Source organism: Phascolarctos cinereus, unplaced genomic scaffold (assembly GCF_003287225.1).
Source record: "Phascolarctos cinereus isolate Bilbo 61053 unplaced genomic scaffold, phaCin_HiC Scaffold_4;HRSCAF=312, whole genome shotgun sequence".
NCBI lineage: Eukaryota > Metazoa > Chordata > Mammalia > Diprotodontia > Phascolarctidae > Phascolarctos > Phascolarctos cinereus.
Window position 1 is genome coordinate 250,967,068 of NW_027555847.1, and position 24,955 is coordinate 250,992,022.

Consider the following 24,955-nt stretch of genomic DNA (forward strand, 5'->3'; position numbering starts at 1 on the left):
GTGTGGCGGAGAGGAAAGGATCAAGTAAGAGCTAAGGATGGGAAAAGAAGGTAGAGAGTATGTTACAAGAAATATTTACCAAGGCTGGGCTAGTTTCTCCTAACATAAAAGGCAAGGAGATTGTCCCAAGACCTGACTGATCCAGGGGATTAAGTCTCAAACCCTTGGTGCGGTTTCTCTACCACCTATAGCCTAAAAAGGTCAGCCCACAAGGAGAATTAACATGCTTCAGACCTGAAGCTGCCATTAGTCAACACATTCAATCCTCATCCTTCCTCACCCTTTGCTGCATCAGCCTCTGTTGAACTCTCTCCTCTCTAGATTTTTTGTTTTTGGTGAGGCAATTGGGGTTAAGTAGCTTGCCCCAAGTCACACAGCTAGTGAGTGTTATGTGTCTGAGGCTGGATTTGAACTCAGGTCCTCCTGACTGAGGGCTAGTGCTCTATCCACTGCACCACCCAGCTGCCCCTCCTCTCTAGGTTTTTGATGGTGTTATTATCTCCTGGTTTTTCTACCTGCCATGACTGCTCCTGCATCTCCTTTGCTGGTTCATCTATTTTCTTATTAAGCCTTAATCACTGAATGGGCATTGCCTCAGTCAAACTGAGACCTGTTAGAGACCTTAGCTTGAAAAAGCCAAGGTACCTCACTGTCCTGGGCCATCTCCAGTTGTCCTGAGCCATATCTGACCACTGGACCCAGATGGCTCTGGAGGAGAAAGTGAGGCTGATGACTTTGCACAGCCCTGCTGTTGAGGTTTAGGGGTGCTGGGACCTCAAAATCACAACGAGCAGGACCTGCCCAAATGAATTCAACCCAAGTCTTCTTTCAGCCAAAGACAAGGTTTATTAGAACATCTGTGGGGGACGGGTGAGATTTAATGAATCTGCCATATTAGCCAGACTCTTAAGAAATCTACATTTTTGTATTGCTAATGCAGGCGGGCCAGATCTTAAGAATCTGAGCACCTCAATGAAGGCCAGATGGACCTCATATACAGAAAGACTGTTGGAGGGATCTATGAGTGGCCAAGAAGTCTGGGACCTGGACCATGTGGCCAAGGGAGAATGGAGCATAGATAGGATTAAGGGTGGGAAGTGGCCAGGGGCCATAGGGAGGTAAAACAAAAGAGGACTAGGTTAGATTAAGGGTTATAGAGAATTGGGATATTGGGAATAGGCTATAATGAAAGGCCAGTTGATAGCCTCAGGAGAACACCAGAGATTTGGCCACGTGGGGAAGTCCAGGGCTTTTCTTTTTTGGGTCCAGATCCCAAAGGCATGCTCTTTTCCTTTTAGGGGTTCAGATCCCATCCCCATCACTCCCTCACTTCAATCCAATTCACCTTTCTGATGTCATGGTCCTCTCTGAGAATGAAGGACAAATAACATCAACAATCACAGCTAACTGTGAGGTAGCATTCTTAGTCCCCCTTCTCTTTCTTCATTCTCTCTCTTGTAACCCATCAGCTCTCATGGGTTTAACTATCATCCTTATACAGATGACTCATAAATCTATATATCCAGGCCAAGCCTCTACATTGAGTTTCAGTACCTCATCACCAGATGACCCATTAAACATTTCAAACCAAATGTCCCAGAGACACCTCAAACTTTTCATGTCCAAAATCGAACTCGGTATCTTTCCTCCCAAATCCTATTTCAAATTTTCCTATTTCTGTGCAAAGCACCACCATCCTTCATGACCTCTATATTACCTCTGACTCCCCCAGTCTCCTTCACCTCACATATCCAATCAAGCTTCAGATTTTGCCACTTCTACCTTGCCAACATCTCTCACATTAGACCCCTTCTCTTTACTCAAATAGCTACCACCTTATCCACCTTAATTCAGATCCTTATCACCCCTCACCTGGATTATTTCAAGGGCCTCCCATCCCTCACCACTCCAATCCGTTCCTCATACTACTGCCAGAGGGATTTTCCTTACACACAGATATGACCACATCACACCCCTATGCAAACAATCCAGTGCCTTTGGGACAAAATATGAACACCTCTATTTACCTTTAAAAACCCTTTATGGGGGCAGCTAGGTGGTGCAGTGGATAGAGTACCGGCCCTGAAGTCAGGAGGACCTGAGTTTAAATTCAGCCTCAGACCAAACACCTGATAGTTACTAGCTGTGTGACCCTGGGCAAGTCAGTCACTCAACCGCAATTGCCTAAAAAGCAAAACAAAAAACAAAAAACCCTTTGTGAATTGGGCTGAACCTAGTGTTCCAGACCCATTGGTCATTAATCTCCCTCTTGAATTTAATTCAAACCAATCAACTAGTCCTCCTCTCTGTTCCTCATACACAATACTCCATCTCTAGCCTTGGTGCTTAGGTGCTGGTCATTTGCCTTCTACATGAAGCCCTCTCTTCCCAAAATTTCTTATATGTACTTAATATTTATTCTGCATATGCATGTGTATATATTTTATGTATAACATATATGCATATTCGGTTATTGTTTTCTCCATTAGAATTCAGGTTCCTTGCAGGCAGGAATTGTTTCATTTATCATATTCGTACCTCCAAGTGTCTACCACAATCCTGGCACATAGTAAGTTCTTCAATGCTTGTTGATCAATGAAATTGAGCAGACAAATTTGGGCATGGAGATGAGGGGGACTGTGCTTACCTAAACCAGCATTTATGTCCTTTCTAAATATCCTTCCCATGCTATGGCTAAGTACATTCCTTTGGTTTATTGCCAGATTTCATTTCATTCTAATCCCAAACCTGAACTCCCAGATTAAGTCAGGCCAATGTCAGGAATAAGAATCAACTGGTAGTTCATCCATTTAACAGATATTTAGATACAAAGATAAAAATGACTGTCCCTGCCCTGAAGCAGGGACACAAACAACCACAATACAAGGTCTAGAGTAATGGGAGCAAAGGAGAGATTGAAACAAAACGGCCTAGGAAAAATTTCTGGCATGATAGATTTAAGCTCCTTATAAGGAAGAATTGCCTACTAACAATAATTTACACAGTGCTTTAATGTTTACAACATGACCTTCTCACAACAACCTTAAGACGTAAGTAGTGCAAGTCAAGTCAAGTCAAGAAGTATTAAGTATCTTCTCTTCTGCAGGCTTCTAAAGGCAGTTAGATGGCCCAGCAGATAGAGTGCTGCACCTGGAATCAGAAAGACCTGAGCTCAAATCTAGCCTCAGACACTTACTAGCTGTGTGACCCTGGGCAAATCTCTTAACCTCTGTCTGCCTCAGTTTTTTCTTCTGCAAAGTGAGGATAATAATAGCACCTATTTCTCAGGGTTGTTGTGAGGATCAAAATGAGATAAGTTTTGTAGAGCATTTTACAAACCATGAAGCACTATATAAATTCTAGCTATTGTCATTACTATGTGCTAGGCATTGTACCAGACATGGGGATACAAAGAAAGAGAAAAAATAAAAAATGAAGGATCAAAGAAATGAGGTGATTTGCCCACGATACAGGTTTTCTTATGACTTCCACTACATCATGTTGGCTTTTTAAAAATTAGAATTGTCGGGGCAGCTAGGTGGGGCAGTACTGGCCCTGAAGTCAGGAGGACCTGAGTTCAAAATACAGCCTCCTACCAAACACTTGACACTTCTTAGCTGTGTGACCCTGGGCAAGTCACTCAACCCCAATTGCCTAAAAGCAAAAAAAAAAAAATAAATTAAAAAAAAAGGTGATATAGAAACACAAAGTGTCATGGAAACAAACTGAAAATATTTTTTAAAAAAATTAGAATTGTCCAAAAACGGAATGGGCTGTTCCATGAGGTCACAAGTTCCTGGGAATAGGAAACTGAGGCTGGTAAGAACAAAGGATCATAGATCCAGATAGAGAAGGGACCTCAAAAGCCACCTCATCCAGCCCCCTCCTTTTACAGATGAGGACACTGAGGCCAAGAGAGATGAAGCAATTCAGAGCCAGTGTTTGAACCCTGGTCTCTATGACTCCAAGTTTGGCACCCTGGCCAGAAAGGATTGAGCATAGCAGGCACTGAAGAATGTAACTCTGACTAAGGTCCCTTCCAGATATGAATTTTGAGATTCCGAGAACAAGTGAGCTAGAGCTTTGAATAGAGAGGTTTTGAGTGCCCTAAATTGCTCTGAAACTCTTACTATGAAGGGCATGCTACTTCTATACCCTTCAGAGTCTCTTTCTTTCCACCCTTCCCCTAGGGCTCTTGGAAAGGAACACTCCGTTGGCTGAATTCCCTCTAGAAGCATTCCAGGCCCACCCCTGGGGCTCGTGGGGGCATGGGAATGGGGTATGGAGTAACCACCCTGTCCCCTCCCTCCCCTGGAGCAAAACTCTGAGAACTGGGAAGACTTGGGTTCTAGTTTCATTTAGTGTTTTGTGAGACCCAGATGGGTCCACCTTCTGTGGGTTCACCCCTATCAGGCAGTGCTGCTTCTGGTTCTCATGGAGTTAAACACACTCCTCCCCAGCCAGCCCCACCTCCCCCTTCCCGCCCTCTCTATTCTTTTGTTTCTAGTGAAACTCTAGAGGAAAACCAGGAAAGAAGAAAATGAGAAATAAAGAAGGAAAACATGTGATCTACAAGTTCAGATGTTTGGTTTGTTTATTCCTGGGGGAAGGGAGAGAGGTCATAGGATCATAGATTTAGAGCTGAAAGGGTACTTTGGGATAATCTAGTTCAACCTCCTCATTTTACAGGTGAGGAAACTGAGGTTTGGGGTCAGAAGTTCAATCATCCAATTTTCACACCTATTAAGAGATAGAGCCGAGATCTGAGTCCGGGTTTTCTATATGGTTCTCACACTTTGGGCTCTTGGAAACCACTTAAAACAACCCTTTTATTTCACGGAGGAGAAACTGGGGCCCAGAGAGGTAGAAGGACTTGATAAAACTAGGCTGCAAATAGCAGAGTCAGGATTTGAATACAGGCCCTCAGACTATGTGCTGGACACTGTGCTGCTAATAGTCCCTCTTCCCTCAATTTTAGATTTGAATGAAGCAAGAACACAGGTAAAATAAGAAGAGAGGAGGTTCAGAAGAACAGACATTCCAAATCCAGCTCTCTTTGCCTGAATTTCCCTGAGCTTGCTTCTTCACCTATAAAATAATATTGATAATTCTAATACTAACCTCACAGGGTTGCTATTAGTTGAGCACTCTGCAAAACTGAAAGCACTATATAAATGAGGTATCATCGGTCCACTGTGTTTCTCAGGACTCTCAGGTGATTGTCCTGGCACTCTAAAGCCCAGACTTTCGGGCTAAACTGCAGCAAACCGGGAGAAATTAGGCCATTCACCTACAATAAACAAAGTTTAGGGCAAAGAAAATGTACATCATGATAGGAACTCCATTGCCCTCAACAGACCTTGTGTTTCTCAGAGGGTAGGTGGGCAGACAGGCAGGCAGTGAAATGTATAAGCTCTGGTCTTGGAGTCAGGATGATCTGAGTTTAAAGCCTGCCTCAGACACTTAAGTGCATGGACCTGGTCAAGTTACTTAAACTCTCTTATTTATTTACCTTTTCCCTACACAAAAAATGGGAATAAAAGCTATCTCATAGGAGTTATTAAGAGGATCAAATAAGTGCAATGTGTTTTGCAAACTTTAAAACATAAATGCTATTATTATTAGAGCCCTTAGGGCTGGGCAGGTAGGTAGCACAGTGGATAGAGCTCCAGCCCTAGAAGCAGGAACACTGGAATTGAAATCTGGCCTCAGACCCTTACTAGCTGTGTGATCCTGGGCAAGTCATTTAATCCTGTTTGCCTCAGTTTCCTCTTCTGTAAAATGATCTGCAGAAGTAAATGGCAAACCAAGAAAACCCCAAAAGAGGTCATGAAGAGTCAGACAGGGAGACTGAACAGTAGGACTGGGCACCCAAAGATTTTCAGTGAATGTGAGAAACTGACATTTTCATAGCTCTTAAAAGTTCACAAACTTTACACATATAAACTAATTTGATTATATATCCATCTATCCATCATATAAATAACCTATCATAGCTGATTTGCACATATTAATTCATTTGGGTAGGTCCGAATTGTTTTTTCTCCACCTACCTCCCCCCACTCCCCTTCCTATAAGGCAAGAGGGAGGGAGATACTCAGCTTGAATGTGCTTTACTCGTTACCAGATGAACAGGAGAGGGGGGCAGCTAGGCAGCACAATGGCTAGAGCACCCACCTGAGTCAGGAGGATCTGAGTTCAAATATGGCCTCAGGCCAAGTGTGACATGTGACCCTGGTCAAGTCACTTAACCCCAATTGCCTCAAAAACAAACAGATGAACAAGAGTTCAAATCTGGCCTCAGACACTTGCTAGATGTGTGACATGTAACCATGGGCAAGTCACTTAACCCCAATTGCCTCCAAAATATAAACAGATGAACAAGAGAGAAACTCACAGTAATCAAGTTTTCTGTGTTAATGTCTTTATTTTAAAAAATACAAGAGTGTATTGGGGTGGGGGTATCCACACAGTGAATAAGGAGTACTTAAGGAATAGGCACCCTTATTTGACCCAACCTGGGAATGCCTGGAGGAAATAAGAACACCCAGGAGCAAGGAACAGGGGCATTTGTCTGGGAAGGAAGGCCCCCCAACCCCATCTGTAACATTTGCCCAAATGAGACATATACCTGTACTTAGCACCCACCCCCTCAGGTCATGGTTCAGGCTGGGAACAAGCAAATGGCTTCTACCTATGTGCAGAGCTCTGAACCTCAAAGTATGAGTCGTCCTCCCTCCCCCCCACCAAACACACACATATACCCAGGCAAAGTAATGTCTCAAGAGGTTTTTCTGCTCTCCCTGACTTCCCCTCTTCCCCAAAGTCTAGCAAGATCCTCTGCTTCTGGGTCTCTCCTTTCTAGGACATATATGTATGTACCCTCCCCCTTCCACACACATTTCAGTTGACACACATCCATAATTACTAATATACCTGCGTGCACACACACACGCGCGCGCGCACACACACACACACACACACACACACACTTGGACTTTTCTTTTATTTGCACTGCCTCCCATACATCTAACATGTCTCCATTTGGACTCCCTTTCATTTGAGCCTCTCCTATATCTGGGATGAATGAATGAATGAATGAATGAATGAATGAATGAATGAATCTGGGACTTTCCCAAGACTAAAATGCCCTCGTAATATCTGTAACTACCTTCTCACCTATGTATCTCTCACATATCTGGAACCCTTCACACATCTGCTGAGCTTCTAGCTATTGACTTCCCCTCTCCTTTTCCCTCTGAAGAACCTTCCAAGAACTCAAAGTGATTTATTATTTCTGGCAAATATCCTACTTCAGGTCTGGCAATATCAGGGCAGGGCTTACGTCCAACAACCATTGTAAATCTATACTGACCATGATTCCCAAGGATTCATTAACCCCTAGGGTGGGGAGAGAGGTTTGAGGGGGCTTTTTTGGGTTTAGCATTATTGCTAAACATAACCCTCAGGAAAGAGTATCCCAGGGCTAGAGAAGTGGGAGGGATGGGGACCAGAGAGGTGGAGGCTATGGCTGCTTTGAGAGTATGTCTCTGGCACAGTTCTATCAGTGTTAGTTCCTAGGGGAAGGAGTGGGGATCCTGGAGGGACAGGGAGCTGCAACTCTCCACTCAGATCTGTTCTTTGTGTTTCACATGAGCCAGCTTGACGTTCTCCTGCTCTGTGGAAGGAGGTGGAGCCTCCAGGTGAAATCCGATCATGAGCTGATAGACAAAAACTCCACAAATGGAACCAAGAAGTGGTGAGACGATGGGGACCCACCACCAGTGCCGACCCGTTCTGGAGAGAAAGACGACAGACCTGTGTGAGGCCCCCGGTACAGCCCAGCCACTCCTCCTTACCAAGTTTGTAATAAGGCATATATTTCAAGACAACCTAAAGGACATTGGATACTACCCTGATGAGAGAAGATGGAAAACAGGGAGAGTCCAATGAGGGGAACCAGGGTGAAAGCTGGAAGTGGGAGCCAAAGAAGTTGAAACAGGGAGGGAGCAGCAGGGTACCTATGACTTACGTGAAGACCTCAGAACCCCAGCCAGCAATGGCAGTGAAGAGGCGGGGACCAAAATCTCGAGCTGGGTTAACAGCATAACCAGAGTTGAAGCCCATGGATGTACCAATGACCAGGACCACAAAACCAACAGTGAAGGCTTCAAGACCTCGGGGAACTGGGTTGTTGTTGGGATCCACAATAGCCAACACACAGACAATGAGTGATGCTGTGCCAATGAACTAGGATGGAAGAATCCAGAGAAAGTTAACCTTTAAGTCCCCTGATCTCACTGCCAGAGGTGTCTACAAATCCTTCTCCACTTTCCCAAGTGTTTCCTTGCCTCTTTACTTATCCAAAACTTAACTGTCTTTGGAGGTTGAATTCAAGTCCTCCACTCTCAAGGAAGGTAGCATCCCGATTGGAGCTTTAAGCTCCCCCAGCACTCGGAATTGGATTGGAGCTACAACATCTTCCTCCTTAATCATGTACTACCTTTCTGCATCCTTTATCTCATTTAAGTCCTATTTCCCCAGACAGATGAATGTGTTGCAATGGACATAGTGGCTTCTTCTCCTTGGTCTCCCTCAAGAGGGTGAGAGGAGATGCACAGAGAAGCTGAGAACCTCACTCCAAAGCATCTTACCTGGTCAAAGAAGCCATTGACCATGTCCAAGTGGCCGGAGGGGTAGGTGGCAAAGATGCCAGCAGTGCCATTGGGGCCAGAGACAACAAGTTCATTACCAGCAAAGGCCCAAATCGCATCTGAAGAAAGATCACATGAAATATCAGAAAGGATGAGGCTTGAACCCCACCACCTCCCCTTATACAGGGGGAGGGAAACAGGAGTTCTCCAAGGGCAGGCTAAGTATGAGAATCTCATCTTCGTCCTCTCCCCTACATCACAGCCCACTGAGAAGCCACACATGCAATTTCTGGGGACTCAAAAGGACCATAGATATGGAGCTGGAAATTCAGAAGACATCAAGTCAAGCCCTTTCATTTTACGGGTGAGGAACCTGAAGTCCAAGGTTACCTGGTATCCAGATCTTCTGACTTCACAGTCAGTATCCTTTCCCCTATATTATCCATTTTTCTCTGAGCTCATCCTACCTTCTCTGAGCCCCACAAAGTTGAGAGATGAGGAGAAGCTGTTGGATTTCCCACATAGAATTTGATCTCCTATACGTCTCATATCCCTAGCATAGGCTTCCACAGAGTGTGGAAAGGATATGCCCATTGGGGCACCATTGTCATTGGTTCTTCCCCTTCGAGCAATTGCAAAGGAGGATGTTCCCTCAGGATGTGCTGGCACACCCATTCTATGATTTGTTCCAGTGTATGCTACCCAGGAAAGTAGAGAATTTATATGTTGCTCCATGAAGGCAACAAAAAATAACCTAAAAATAATTACCTTATTACATCAGATTGGGGGTGGGGAGGGTCGGTGTTGAGTAACGAATCTCTTGGTGTTACCCAACTTGTTTATCCCTCCCCTCCATTGCTCCTCCCTTTGTTCCCCTCATCAGGAGCCCCAGTGAGTCATGTACTCAGGTGGCTGCAGGGTGGGGCAGCCCTTCTGTCAGCACCTGGCCACTATGATGGCAGGATAAGTCAGTGGTTGAGGATTGAGAGAATGGAGGAAAAGGAGGAAGGGAAAGGAGTAGAAGGGGAAAGTGACAAAGAAGGGGGGGTGTGGGAAATAGAACCCTAGAATAGGGGGAAAGAGTTCAGAATCCTTGTAGATCCTCACCATAGTACAGCCCAAAGATAATCCCAGCCCCTAGGAAGGCCCCCACTGTCTGGGCCAGGGCATAGATGGGCAGTTTGATCCAGGGCTCCCTCGCCAGGAAGCACATAGCAAAGGTCACAGCTGGATTCAGGTGGGCCCCTGGATAGAGAGAAGACACAATTCAGACATAGCTATGGGGGGTAAAACAGAAGAAGAGGAGCTAGGTATTTAATATCTTATCCCTAGTTAAGGTGCTGATGCTTAGCTTACCCCTAGGAGAATAGAACCAACTGATCAAAATTGCAAAGAGGCCGATTTCAACTCAATATAAGGAAGAATATATTCTATGAATGGAATGGGATGCCTTGTGGAGAGTTGGCTTTCCGTCACTGAAAATGTTCAAGTAGAGTCAGGAAGACCACTTTTCAGAGATGCTACAGAGAGATCTCCCACATGCGGTGGGAAGTTTCATTTCTAGGTTTCTAAGATGCAAGACAGAATCCCTTCACTCTGAGGAAAGGGCCCACAGGTCAGGGTGTTTCCAGTATCTAAGGGAGGCATTCTAGAGGTCAAGTAAGGAAGAGGACATTAAGGGGGAAGGGACATACCAGATACTTGGCCAGCAATAAGGATACCAAGTGTGACTGCAAAGCCAAAAGCCAGGTTGATGGTAAGAAAGCCACCGTGGGTCCCTCTGCTCAGCACAACCTGGGCCACAGAGCCACAGCCAAACATCTGTGATAGAGAAATATGGGGTGAGACTGAGGATTGCTGACATGGCATAGGGGCTTCTTTTCCATGCCTTCATAATAAATACCCATTTATGCTCACACACACACATAACCCCATTATGAAGCCTCGTGCTACCATCTAGCCAATTTCCTTCCTGCTGCCAGTGGAAACTTCCCTCCTACAAAATAACATAGTGTAGGCTGAAAAAAGTCATCGGATAAGCTAAGGGCAGTATGAAGAGCACTGAACTAGGACTCATGAAACTGTGTTTATAGTTCTGGTTCAATCACTGTATGATCTTGGGACCATCCTTTAACCTTCTGAAGTTTCGATTTCCTTATTAGTAAACTGGGGGTATAGAGGCTTCCCTATCAAATTTATAAGATTATATGAAGGATTACAGGAGTATGTGGAAAATGATCTGAAAATTGGAAAGCTTTATACAAATTTGAGAGATTACAATTATTTTGTTCCAAGGTTCTTCTGTACAAGGTTCTTATATCCTTCAGCTCTAATGATCTCTGATGATGAGAGTATGTTAGGATCTCCCTATAAACATGTAATTTGGAGTCTTTCCTCTTTATCCTCTTCTCATTGCCCCTCCATCTCCAAGGATGAACCACATCCCCAAGCTAATTAACAACATATGGAATCAAGATGCCCAAGGGACAAGACTAAATTGGAGTCATCCATACACATTGCTTCCTCTAATGAGACAGACAAGAAGATTGGGGAAAGACCAGGACAGTGTGCTAGTTCTAGGGTTAGGATTTCTAGGTCTTATCCAACTAGAAGACTATAAATTTCAGGACAGTTAGGCATATGCATTGGTGGAAGGAGTTTCCTTTCTGGGAGTTCTCTACAGTCATTAAATTATAGGTCTGGAACAACAAAAATCCTCTCCACAACAAATATGCAAACTGCAGACCTCAGTTGCAGGCAAAAGGCAGTCATATAAGATCCTTAAAGCAAAATCCCAACAATCACCCCCACCACACACACACACACACAAACCCATGCCCTGACAAGTCCTGTTTAACTTCTTTTCCTTCTGTAAGTTCCTACAAGCCTTAGGTTTAATGCCACTCATTAGGCACTGAATTCCTTCAGCCTTTCAACTTCTTATACTGCTATCTTCAGCTGGCATTTAAGCCGGATTTTATTGTTTAATCTGTCTCTCCACTCCTCTCCCCCTCCCCCACTCTGGGAGTACAGCACAAGGCTGAGCACCAGGAGGGTAAGAGAGGAGGAGGTGGTGTGTGGGAAAATGGATAAATGTTTACTTGATTTGAACCCTTGCTCCACTAAGGTGTGAAGAGTCTTAATCCCCCTCAGAGAGAAGGAAAAAGAGGGTAAAGACATGGTTTCAAGTGGTATTTTTTAAAGTAGTGGGGGTAAGGGAGAGAGGAGAGAAAGGAAGACAGGAAAGGACAAAAATACATGGAGAATCTTTCATGCAACTGAATTTAACAAATATTTTCAGAACCTAGAGAGAAGTAAAGGAGGCAGAGGAGGGAGATAGGGGAGAAATCCAAAGACAGTCAGAAAGGCTATCTACAAGGGGGCAGGGTGCCACTAAAGTATCAAGGAATTTCACCCCAGGAATAAAAATAGGTAAGTAGGTAAAGTCCAAAGGTATGAGATGACAGAAAAAGAGCAAAGAACAAAAGTTGGGTGAAGCATCAGGGGAGAAGTATTGCCTAGCCCTGGGGCACTATGCTTTGGCCTAGCCCAGGACCCAGCCTCCATTCTCTGCCAACTGTATGGGGAGCTGGCCCAGTTCCAGAGGCCAGGGAATAGGGAGGGGATGGCTAGGAGCCAGTTCAGCTGGAGTCTCCTCCTGGCTGATTTTTGTCTTCCTCACCCTGGAGGTCATCTTGGCCTATCCCCCTATCTCCCTCTACTGGCCCCTTCTCCCTCTCTCCACTAGACAGATGGAGTTGCGGGTCTGTCCAGTTCTCAGCAACACTCTTCTGGCCCCTCTTTATGAAAAAGGGATTGCTTTCTCTCTTCTGGACATCTAACCTCACTAAATCTCAAGATTTCCCCCACCCAGATGAACCAGAGACTTTCAAACCTCCATGACTCTTTACCCTAACCCACTGAGGGTTACCCCTGCCCCATCATCCTATCCACTGGGCTCTTGAGTCATCCCCTGTACCCTCTTTCCAAAACAAAGTTCCTCCCCACCTGATCAAGCTCATTCAGCTTTCACTGGCACACCAACACTCACATGCCCAAATACACTTGAAAGGCACCTCCACGAACATCACGCCCCAATCCTCCCAGCCAGTATGCATTGAGATTATTCCTCTAATCCCTTGGTGGGATAGGCAGAGCACTCTCCCATGCCAAGGCTTTAATGATTCCTGCACAGTTTCTTCTCATTTCACAATGGAAGAGCAGAACACCTGAGGCTCAAAGAGAGAAGGATGATGGGGCTGCCTTCAAAAATAGGAAAGTCAAACATATTTCCACCTAAATCTTAGAAATGCCTGTTTTGCAGACTAATGTGGAAATATATTTAAGACAATTGTACATTTATAGCCTATAGCAGATTGCATGCTATCTTTGGAGGGGGGGATTTAGAACTCAAAATCTTATAAAAGTTAATGTTAAAAACTAAAAATAAATCTTTAAAAAAAGAAATGCTTGTTTTGAAGGCAGAGGTGGGTGTGGGGGGAATGATCCCACGGAGTTGTTAGAGAAGCACTCTCAGGACTGCTGAGCTCTACTCCCTACCCTGTCTTCTCTAATGCCTCAATGCATGTATACATGGGGGGGGAGAGTGAAAAGACAAGAGAAACTGGGACCTAGTTCTGTCCCCAAACTCCACCTTAAAGCCCTGCCCTACTCTCTTGCCAAGAAATAGAACTGTCTTGTCTGGACACAATTAAGTAAAGACAAAGATGATACAGAGACCCACCTCTGTCCTCCAAATCCCACCCCTACAGTCCTGGCCTCTTCTGCCAATTGATGGCACTATCTTGCCTGGTTATAGCTGCCTGCAAACGTGAGAGATGCAGATGTCTCCAGATGGCTGGTAGAGCCTTGCCAGTCTCCGTGGAGCAAAGGGGGAGGGGGGGTAGTGGCAAAGTGCATTCTCTCCTTGTCTCCCCGTCTTTCCAGAACAAGGATTATATCTCGCAGTTCAGGGCTCTGCATTTTAATTGGTCAGGTCTCCCCATATCTATATACCCCTTCCTAACTGCCTCCAGCACACTGATCGCTGGGCTTCTTCACCAGTCAGAGAACCTAGGGCAATAGATAAGGAGACACTCCCCATTCCATACACATACGCGAACACACACTCCGGTTCAGCTTCATTAGCCCTGACCTAGCCTCTAACCTCTGCCCTGCTCCACCTGTATTCAGTCCAACCTCCATATCCCACCACCCCTCTCCAGCCCTTCTATTCTATTTTGGCAGCTGTCTGCACAGAGCACTTAGCTCAGCTCAAGGTGAATGAAGAGCCGTAACTGGAAAGAGGGATAACCAGAAGTATACAACAAAAACAGGTAACTAGTATAATTAAGAGCAAATACAATCAAAAGTAACACAGCAGAAACCAAGAATAACTGGCTACCATGGAAAAGGGTAAGAATAAGCAAGAGTCGCTGAGGAATGATAGCGGAAGAAAGGAAAAGCAATAGAAGTTACCAAGAGCAACCACGAGTAAAGTGAAGGTAATTTGATTTTTCTCTCCACAACATGATTACAGCTCTATAGGTGGCAGGGACCACAGAATCTAGTCCATCTTCTTCTTTTAACACTTAGGAAATTAAGGCGAAGGGAGGTTATGTGACTTGCCCAAGGTTACAGAGATGAGTGAGACAGGACTTAAGCCTAGGGTGCTCTGAGTCCTCAGTCACTCCTCTTCCCAGATGGGCAAATTTAAGAAGTCATCGCCCTCCTGTCTACAAGGACCCAGCCCAGGCCAACATCTTCCCACCGCACAAGACAGTCATCCCCAGGGACTTGAGACGAATTCCTTCAAGTAACCCTAAGCCCCTACTGACCCCAGATCTCAATATCTTTTATTCGGAATAACTTTTGGACTTTTCTAGGTTTAATTATTCATTAGAGACCAGACGATGTTGTCTTAATAATCCTCAACTAGCCGTCTAAACCCCATTTCTTCCCGGCAAAAGCCGAATCCTTTGCCCTTCCCGTCTTGAAGCTGGTTAGAACCAGGATTTCAGGAGATAAGGGGTCGGGTGGGAGGTTTGAGAGTTCAAAGGCTCAAGGGGGGGCCTTAGCACTCCCCTCTAGCATGGTAGCTGTCATTCTGGCCCCTGATGGAACTGTTGCTAATGGAAAGGCTGTCCGGTGGTCGGCGGATGGACAGAGAGATGGCTTTGAAAGAACAGAGAAGTCAATGAAGGGACTAGGTGGGATTGCTTTAGGGATCTAGGGAATGAAGGTAAAGAATTTTCGTCGAAAGGAAACTGCCTCCCTCGACCCGAGCCCCGCGCTTCCTCCAGATCTCCTGATCTCCTGTCCCATTTCCTCTCTTACCACCAGTATGAGCGTTCCGAGGCATTCGGCGAGAGCCTGGCGCAGCAGCCGATACCGGATCCGCATCAGTTCCCCACAGCGCGACACTAGCTTCTTCTGACGGCCCATGGTTCAGAGTAGGGACACAGTACGTGGGGCAAGAACTCGAAGGTAAGAGAGAGAGAAAGCGTGCGGGAGCTCCGTATGGGAGCGTAGAAGCTGCAGGTGTCAGAGCAGAGCGCGCAAGAGAATAGGGGACAGAAGAGGAAAGGAGCGCACCGTCCGCTACCGCGCTGCGGGGCCCCTGCAGGGACCGTGCTTTATAAGAAGGCTCTGCTGACTCGGCCCCACCTCGCCTCGCCCCGCCCCGCCCGCCCCTCTGCCTCCCCGCCCGCCAAGCCAGAGCCTCCGGCTCGTAAAGGCGGAGAGGGGCGCGCCGGTTATAGGCTTGCTGGGGAAGGACGAGTTTGACATACCGCGCGACGCCCCCAACTCTTTGACAATTTTTTTTCTCCCCTAGAAAATTTCCCAAGCAGCTTTCGGATGTGGCCCACCTAGCCTGGAATTGCAATGGGAGAATAAGACCCCTATTTCAAGGTCTCCCTTGCTTTCCGCTCCCCTTTCGCCCTTCTCCTTTCAGGTAACCGGCGTTTGGGGTTTTGGAGAGAAGTGAAGCCTTTTCTTTTTAGCTACTGAGAGGAGGAACAGGGACTGAATCAGCAGCCACTGAGTCCCGCTTCTCCACACTGCCCCTGTCCTCCTCTTCTCCAGTCCCCTATCCTTCTTCCTTAGAAGCAAATCTTTCTGTAGTCAGTCAACAAGGAATTATTAAGCGCTATGCTAATACAAAAAAAAGGTAAAACCATGGTTCCCGCTCTCCAGCAGTTCATATTCTAACGGGGAAAACACCATGTTAACTAACAGCTATGTATATACAAGATATGTAGAGTATGTAGAGTAATTTCAAAGGGAAGGCGCTCTCTGTGGGGAGGGATAAGAGGGAGGTGGAGAGCGGGGTGGAATAGGAGGATCACGAAAAGTTTCCTGAACAAGGTGGAATTTGAACCGAGGATTGAAAGCAACCGGGAAGCCAGTAGTCGGAGTTGAAGAGTGAGAGCCTGGGGGGAAAGGCTCCAGAGTCGGAAGTAGGGTGTAGTGTGTGAGGAAGGGCAAGAAGGCGGGTGGTGTTGGATTGGAATGGAGCAAAGCCTTCAAACCTCAGTATTCTCATCTGTAAAATGAGCGGGTTGGACTAGATCCCTCCAGGTCTAAGTCTCGGATACTACCTTTTTCATATGAACAATCATGTGTTCTAAACGTGTAACACTTGTGGATCACACGTGCTGTGTGTATTGTATGCTCTGTATGACTGTATGCTCTGTATGGCCGTGTGCCCCTGAGCTCTATGTTCTCCCTCCCCAAATTTGCCTCTTACTTTTCCTGGCTTCCTTCAGATGGCTTAAATCCCACCTTCTGCTGCATACCTTTCTCTCTCTGCCCCCCTCGGTCCCCACAGCCTTCCCTTCAGAGATTACTTTTTATATACTCTGTGTATATTTTCTATGTATCTAGTTATTTACATGGTTTCTCCTCTCATGGAGACTGATCTCTACGAGAACAGGGACAGTTTCTGCCTTTCATTGTATCCCCTGCACTCAATAAGTAGGCTCTTAATAAATGCTCGTTGCCAGACGGTTCTGCATGACAGGGCAGAGCTAGGATCAGCTGCTAAAAGTTCACAGTATCATAGCTAAAAGGAATCTTAGAGCTTATCTAGTCCGTTTTACAGTCAAGCATACAGACTCTGAGAGATGACCTGATCTGCTCAGTATCACATGAGTATTAAGTGGCAGAGTCAGAATTTGAACCAAGTCCTCTGACTTCAAATCCAGCATTCTTTCACTACTGAGAGAGAAGTTGAAACTTCCAAACTTAGGGTATTACACTTCTCATAGAAGACCTTCCTAGTGACCCACTCCCAAGGGTGAACAGGCACCCAGGCAAAGAAGCAGATTTCTGCTTCATGTAGGGAAAGATTTGGTAAGGATTAGAACTGTCCAAAAAAAATTAAATAAGCTTGGGCCAGAGGCAGAGAGTTCCTGATCATTGGGGGTGGGGGGAGCAGTCTTGAAATGGAAATTAAAGGGACACTTATAAGATATATTGGGGGGGTTTTCAAAATTTTTTTAGGCAATTGGGGTTAAGTGACTTGCCCAGGGTCACACAGCTGGTAAGTGTCAAGTGTTTGGTCTGAGGCTGGATTTGAACTCAGGTCCTCCAGTGACTCCTATTTATATTTGAGCTTGACAACACGACTCTGGATGATTTGTGTGAAAACATGAACAAGAATTTTACAGGAAGAGGTGCGAAAGGGTTCTGATTTCTATGGGGAGAAGAAGTCCCCATATGGATAAGATCATAGATCCATTGAAAGTCCCAAGCAAGTATGTTCTATGTGACGTGTGACGGTATCTAGGCATGCTAATAAGTTATATGGTACACATTGTACATATTCACATGTACTCCCACCCACCCCAGACTTACCCAGGGACCAGTATCCTAATATGAAAGTAGGACCTATTGTTCCAAAAACTCGGGCCTCTTTCCAGTTGAGTTTTCACCCTGTTCCTTGGGAACTGACTGATTACTCCTTTAAAGCAAGTAGTCTTAACTTGAGGTTAATTATCTTTAAAGAATATATATTTTGATAACTATATTTCAATATAATTGGTTTCCTTCATAATCCTATGTATTTTATTTTATGCACTTAAAAACATAATTATTCTAAGAATGCTTTACCAGACCACCATACAAAAAGTTAAAAACCCCTGCTTTAAAGGATGAGAGAAATTTTGCTTGCAATTGGGGTTATTGAGCTTAGTCAGATTTTGAATTGTCAATAAGAGAAGGAAAGGGGAGCCCTGGAGCCTTCTAAGGAAAAGGACTCACCCAACCACCCACAGCAACTGACACACAATTTCATAAATGGGAAACTGAGCCACAGCATAGGTCCCAGATGAGTCACAGACTTGTCATAATGGTGATCCAGGAATACAGTTACCCCACATGCCTCTGGGATCAAAGGGCAAGGAAAGAAATGCTTCTGTCCCCACCACCTAGGAACCCTAATTAGAGACCCTGGCAGTAATTTGAGGGAACTTGCAGGGTCAGATAGAGTTGTGTCCAAAGTCTAGGGTGAGGGAGGGAATATCTGGCTTCAAGGATGGCTAGGAAGCAAGACTGAAAGTTCATAGGTAAAGTTAACTGGGCATGATGCCCAAGTGACTATTGGAAGGCCAGAGACAGTGAAAATACCAAAAACATGGGCAAACACAATCACACACACAGATACAGCAATACAGAATGTCATACACAAACTCAAACACATTCAAACTGACACCTAGTCATACAGGCTTACGGATAGACCCATCAAAAACAAAAACAACCACCAAAAAAAGAAAAAGAAAAAGTCTTTGCTCACACATATTACTTTTTCTTTAAGACAAAAATCCCTTCTGGCCCTGGGGGACTAGCTGTGCTGGAGATAAACCAATTCTCCCCCTCCCTCCACACTTCCTACCCCTACCCCACCAAGGGTTGTCATTATGAATCACAGAGAAGTTACCAGCACCGCCCGCCTCTTATTGACGGGTCTGAGCTGGTGACTCAAAATTAGGAATGCTAGTTAGGACAGAATCTTAAACACAGAATTATAGATACATAGAACCTAGCATCATAAAATGAAAAAAAGGAAGGAACCAACAAATAAGGAAACAGAGTACTTTCAAGTTGAATGGGACCCTGGAGGTCAAGTGGGTCAAAGACACCCACATTTGTTCAATACTTTGCCTTTAGGTGGTCAGAAATCCATACGTGTGAATTTTTTTATATACATTTTTCTACGTAATTACTAACTGATCCGAGTCTGCTAACAGACAAACTGTCTTATTCTTGTTTCTTGCTATTTCAGGTTTGTTTGTTTGTTTTTAAGTTTTTCTAAAATTATCAGATCTACATCCCAGTGTCAGGTGGGCTGTGGGTTGGATATGGAGAATCTAGTTCAACCCCCCAATTTTACAAATAAGGAAAATAAAGTGCCAAGAAGAGAAGTGACCACTCCCTAACTGATTTGTGGTAGACCTGGGGCTAAAATATAAAACCAGTTCCCCAGAATTATCAACCACTAGGTTCTCCCAGCACCTGCCTGCTGCCAGAGCCAGGATTCTAGGAGTTCACAAAAGAGGAGGGAGAGAGGGGCAGCTAGATGGCGCAGTGGATAGAGTACCAGCCCTGGAGTCAGGAGGACCTGAGTTTAAATATGGTCTCAGACACTTACTAGCTGTGTGACCCTGGGCAAGTCGCTTAACCCCAGTTGCCTCTGGAAAAGAAAAAAGAGGAGAGAGAAAGGCTAGGGGTCCTATGCTACATGGGAGTAAATGCCTTCTTATCCTAAGCCTGGGAGTCTGTCACTCTTGAGGGGATGCAACTGTCTTTGCTCTGCCAAAGTTTTCTTCCCCTGATATCTTATCCCTCACTCCTCACCTCCTCTGATGCAGTTTGTCTGCTCTAGAGGCTAAAGTAGATTCATAGAACATGGCTGGTTGTGGTCCTTTGTTCTCAAAGAGGACAAAAATGACATCACCATGCTAGAGTCAAGGTACAGCATGTCTAACTGTGGCTGATCAGACCAATATGAGCTCGGAATGTTCTACCCCAGGTCGGGCACAACTAGTTCATGTGAACATTTGGGGTGGATTCTCTAAATTTGCACATCTGGCATTTCTTTTGAGCTACTTCAATTCTGTTTTGCTCATGGGGCATAGCTCCTTCTCTGATGCTCAGCAGTCCTGTGCCAGTGTCTCCCATGTCACACAATCAATTCCAGAGTTCATAAGAGAGACCTTGAGAGTGTCTTTGTATTGCTTCTTTTGACCACCATGTGAATGCTTGCCCTGCGTGAGTTCTCCATAAAATATGGCATCTCGTATCTGAAAGCTACTTTATAGGTCACAGAGTCTGACCCTCTTATTTTACAGATGGGGAAACTGAGACCCAGGGGGACACTGTGTTTTGTTCCATGTCATATAGCCAGTTAAGGGGCAGAGCCAGGGCTAGAATGCAGGTAACTCCTAGCCCAGCATTTTTTCCATTATACCATGCTGCCTAAATTCCCAGTGTTAGTCCCCTCTCCCCTTTGCAAAGATCCAGAGGTGGGGAACCTGTGGCCTGGAAGCCACATATGGCCTTCTAGGTCCTCCAGTACAGTCTTTTGACTGAGTCCAGACTTCACAGAACAAATCCTTTTATTAAGAGGATTTGTTCTGTGAAGTCTGGATTCAGTCAAAGGGCTGTGCTTGAGGACCTAGAGGGTCACATGTGGCCTGGAGGCCACAGATTCCCCACCCTGAGTCAAACCCCATGTCCCCTCAGAATGCCTTCATCATTTGCACTTTCAAACAGATACAAACTCTCTACAGGAAACCCCAGGAACTGGGTAGGTCAGTGTTTAGAGATAAGTGCCACCCTAGCTATGGGCCAAAAGCAGGCTTGGAAAGGATGGGAAAGGTCAAAGGTTGTCCCAACATGAACAAAGAGGGAAACTGATCCTAGCATACCTTCCCCTTCCCTTGACCTAGATTTTTCCTGAATATTGCTCTATGTTATGAGGGGGTAGTGTTAAGAGGAGCACCTCTCTTCCCAATATATATATATGGTGTGATCACACACCAAATGTCTTTCTACTTACGCACATATACAAGTACATGCATGTATACTTACACATTCATATAAGTGCCAACATCAGACCCTAAATGAGCACACAAACATGTTCTAAACTCAATCCAACTCAGTTCATTTCAGCAGCATCTCTTAAACTTGGACTGTGTGTTAGGCATTGGAGGAAATACAAAGACGAAAATGAAGCCATTCCTGTTCTTGAGCTTACATTTTACTGGGGGAATGGGGGCTTGGGAGGCCCATGGGGGGGCAGGACTCATACGTACAGACATACACGTGTGTACACACAACCTGGGGCTCCCAAATGCCTTCAGGATAAAATGCAAATTCTTCTTTGTTATTTAAAGCCCTTCACAAATTGGCTTGCCCGCTGTTCCCCATATATGATGCTTCATTTTCCAGTCTTTTTATGCCTTTCTGCAGGCTGTCCCCGATACCTGGAATATGCTACCTTCTCATTTCCACCTCTCAGAATCTCTAGCTTCCTTCAAGGCTCAGCTCCAATGTCATCTCCTGTAAGAGACCTGTCCTAATCTCCTCATCCCTCCCTGGGCAATGCCCTCCCATCTTGATATCACTTTCTATCTATTTTGTATGTATTTTGTGTTTATTTATTTGTTTTCATATCATTACCCTCCTCCTCAAGCAAAATGTAACTCCTTTAGGAGAACAATTCTTTTTCTCTTTCTTTTTCTTCTTTCCTTCCATCCTCCTTTCTTTCTCTACTTTCATTTTTTCCTTCCTTTCTTTCTTTTCCTTCCTTTCTTTTTCCTTCCTTTTCTTTCTCTCTCTTTCTTCATTTTTCCTTCCTTCCATTCTTTTTCTTCCTTCCTTCCTTCCTTTTTCTTCATTCATTTTTCCCTCCCTTTCTTTTTCTTTCTCTCCTTCCCTCCTTTCTTTCCTTCTTTCTCTCTTCCTTTCTTTCTTCCTTCCCTCCTTTCTGTCTCAGCATCTCTAGCACAGTGTCTGGCACAGAGTAGTCAGTGAATAAATGGTTATTAAATGTTGAATGAGTAAATAGAAAGTTTTAGAGTTTCTATTCAACAGCTAGGGAGGCCTAAAGCCAAACCGGAGGGCATGGGGTAGATTCAAGGTAAGGAGGAGTTGGGGAGAAGAATGCTGGGATAGGATGGGAAAGGAGGAAAAAGAGGTTTAAAGCAGGTTTTCATTCTATGGCCAGAGTTGTGGGTTCCCTTCAGGAAGGGAGATGGTTGACAGAAACACCAAGAGGTCAATTCTAGACAGAAAAGAGATGCTTTGATTCTTATATTTGCCATCTCCTTTTCAATCAACTCCCTATTCCCCAAATTGTCCCCTCCCTTGACTTTCCTTACCCCTAGAGATCAACGTCTTCCCATGTTATCGACACCCAGGGCACTGGAATCTCTCCTACAAATAATACTCTTAAGACATGTGCCCAAGGTCAGAGGTCAACATTTCTTTTCTTGATTTTCACTCAGACCAAGAAAACAGATCTCTGCTGTCAGTCAGGGATTCTCTAAGGATGAAATATTTCTAGGATTGCCCCACAGGCACACGAACAAGAGTACAGCCCAGATATTTTCAGGCTGGGTGTATTTGATCCCAGGAAATGCTGATCTTGAAAGGGCACAGAGAAAAGATGAGAGATTTAATTCTGAAAAATTAATCTAGATGATCTAGTCTAACTCCCTTATTTTCAGACAAGAAAACTGAGGTCCAGAGGAGCAACATCTCCTGCCAAAAGTAACCTTGCTGCTAAGTGACAACCAACAAGATGTGAACCTAGGCTCTTTAAATCCAGCATTCCCTCCATTCTACCATACTGGGTCTCTGATCTTGGCTCTTCAAGACAATCTCTGGTGTCCCCTTCGTCCCCTTTCAGATATGAGGAAACTGAGTTCTACTGAGGCCAGCTACTCACCCAAAACTAGAATCTAGGTCTCTGCACTCCCATGTAAGCAAACAAAGGGAAGATGTCTTATAGCAATTAGGGACCAGGTAGTTTCCCAGCGGGGAGTTGGGATCCCAGGGGCAACTAGAGTGTGGGGTCATCAGAGTCATAGGTGGAAGCAGCTTAGATGACAGGTCTGCTCTACCACCACCAGCCTCACCTCCGTGATTGGGCAACAGGCCTCTGCTTCACCCTGTATGTGAGGCGTAAGCTGGGGGATGAGAACCTCCCCCGGCCATGCCCCTGTGGGTGGCTCTGATTGTTGCAGGCAGCGTGGAGGGAGGGGGAAGGGATAGTCAGAAAGATTCTTAGGGGATGGAATAGCTAAGCAAGTCTCAGCCTGCCTGGACAAAAGCTGGTCTTTTGGGGAAATGGGGCTTAAAATGGTGGTGGAAGCAGGGAAGTGGGGATGTGGACCTAACTGGTCTGGGGGAAAAGGGTGAAATGGGACCTGAATGATTCAGGAAGTAGTGAGTAGTGGAGGAAGGGTTTTGTTTTTTTCAGGTAGGTGGGATTTTTAACTTCAAAACAATAAACATTTCATTTGGAATTTGAGAAAACTCCCATTTTTTTTTAAATCCAGGACATCATAAACCAAGATCATAAAAGGATTTATAGATCCCCATGTCAATAACAGACTAAGAGGAAAAAGAGAAACATCATTCTACTAACCTGAATATATTTTGCCAAGGCCTTCCTTGTACACAAAGGGCTTTGAATATAGAGGGTCTGAATATCCATGTAACATTCTTCTCAGTTTTAGTAGTTTAGTTTATAACTATACAGAAGACCCTTTTAGTCTTGCATCTTCTCAATGGTTTTTTCTTTAGAGTTGACCTCTGCAACAAGTCAAGATTTGACTCTGTGCTCAAGACTCTTTTTGTGATCTTTGCCCTGTGTTAGCATAATGACAACTGTTTCCTTAGTTGGATCAATGCCCATGTGGACAATAGTGCCATTAGTTATTTCACTCTGCAGGTTGTCAATGGAAGAATATATTTCTCTAAACCTAGACTGATTATGCCTAGCATATAGTAGGTACTTAATAAATATTTGATTGATTGAATAGTTGATTGGAATATTAACCAAACCTGTCAGAAACTGGCTAAATGTGCTGCAGTGGAAGGAACACCAGTTTTGGAGCCAGAGGATTTATATTTATATCCTGGCTGTGCTATGTGACCAATCACTTCCCTTTTCCAGGATCCAATCTTCTCTGCTGTAAAAGTGAAAGTGTCACATTGATTGGGTAATGGCTAGGCAAATTGTAGTACATGTACAAAATGGAATATTACCAATCTGGGCTACTTGACTGCTCTCACAGCTTGGGTAAGATGGGAGTCAGCAATTCTATTACTTTTGGTGAAATGAAAGACCACCTGGCTCAAGATTGGCCAGGGCTATCAGATCAAGGATGATCAACTCATCCAAAATAATAACTTGTGATCTGTCTTAGGATCACTTATGATCTAGCAAGAGCATTAACCCTCTGGGAGAGCTGTCTACCAGAGTGAAATTATCAATGACTTTCTCATAATTAAAAGATGTATTGTTGAGATCAAGAAGAGTGTTCTCAGTCTGTAAAAATCTCTGCTGTTACAGATGAAATGTTCCACTTTTGAGATGATTGAAGCTGACCTTCTCTTTGATCTAGTAATATGTGGACCTCCTTGCTGTACTACAAACAAGACATTCCACCTCTCAGTTCTGGGCATTTTCTCTGGCTGTTCCCTATTTTTGGAGTGCTCTCCCTGGCAGGCTTGGCTTCCTTTAAACCTCAACTAAAATCCTGTCTTCTATAGGAAGCCTTTCTTAATCAAGCTCTCTTAACTTTAGTGCCTTCCCTTTGTTATTTCCTGTCTATCTTATGATAACTTGATTATACATATTTATTTGTTTGTATTCTCCCCAATTAGATTGCAAGCTTCTTGAGGGCAGGGACTGTCTTTTCATCTTTATATCTCCAGCGCTTAGCACTTAGTAGGTACTTAACAAATATTTTTTGACTGACAATTTATCCACACCACTTCCTTGTTTGACTTCTTTATAGCTTCCAGTCTATGGAGAAGAAAGAAATTCATGGAACAATTCAAGAACCATATTGCTTCCACTACCACAAGCCAAGATGGTGGATTAAGAAGTAAGTCTCTCTTACCCTTCCTTATTAACCTCTGAAAGCCCAGAAAATATTGCCCCAGGAAAAACTCTGGAACAGCTGAACCAGAAGAAAGATGGGGTGTAGTAGTCCAGTAGCCCAGGTAGCTTGAGGGATTAACTGGAAAGGCCCCTCTTGCCCTGGGGGGAGGGGAGCAGTACA

The 24,955-nt window shown here is 44.7% G+C and overlaps 1 protein-coding gene across 1 annotated transcript; it reads right to left on the bottom strand.

Annotated features, from left to right (window-relative positions):
• Positions 1–6,407: 6,407 nt before the first annotated feature.
• On the bottom strand, positions 6,408–15,282 carry AQP3 (aquaporin 3 (Gill blood group)). Its single transcript, XM_020978916.2, has 6 exons — positions 14,991–15,282; positions 10,349–10,475; positions 9,762–9,899; positions 8,655–8,773; positions 8,033–8,250; positions 6,408–7,797 (listed from the first exon to the last, which is right to left on the bottom strand). The coding sequence occupies exons 1-6, from the start codon at positions 15,096–15,098 to the stop codon at positions 7,629–7,631; spliced, it is 879 nt and encodes a 292-aa protein (XP_020834575.1). The 5' UTR covers positions 15,099–15,282; the 3' UTR covers positions 6,408–7,628.
• Positions 15,283–24,955: the final 9,673 nt, after the last annotated feature.

Coding starts and splice junctions, on each gene's coding strand:
- AQP3 (XM_020978916.2), bottom strand. CDS start 15,098: ATGGGCCGTCAGAAGAAGCTAGTGTCGCGCTGTGGGGAACTGATGCGG. Junction 10,476..14,990: donor TCGGAACGCTCATACTGGTG/GTAAGAGAGGAA, acceptor TCTCTATCACAG/ATGTTTGGCTGTGGCTCTGT. Junction 8,251..8,654: donor TCAATGGCTTCTTTGACCAG/GTAAGATGCTTT, acceptor CTTCCATCCTAG/TTCATTGGCACAGCATCACT.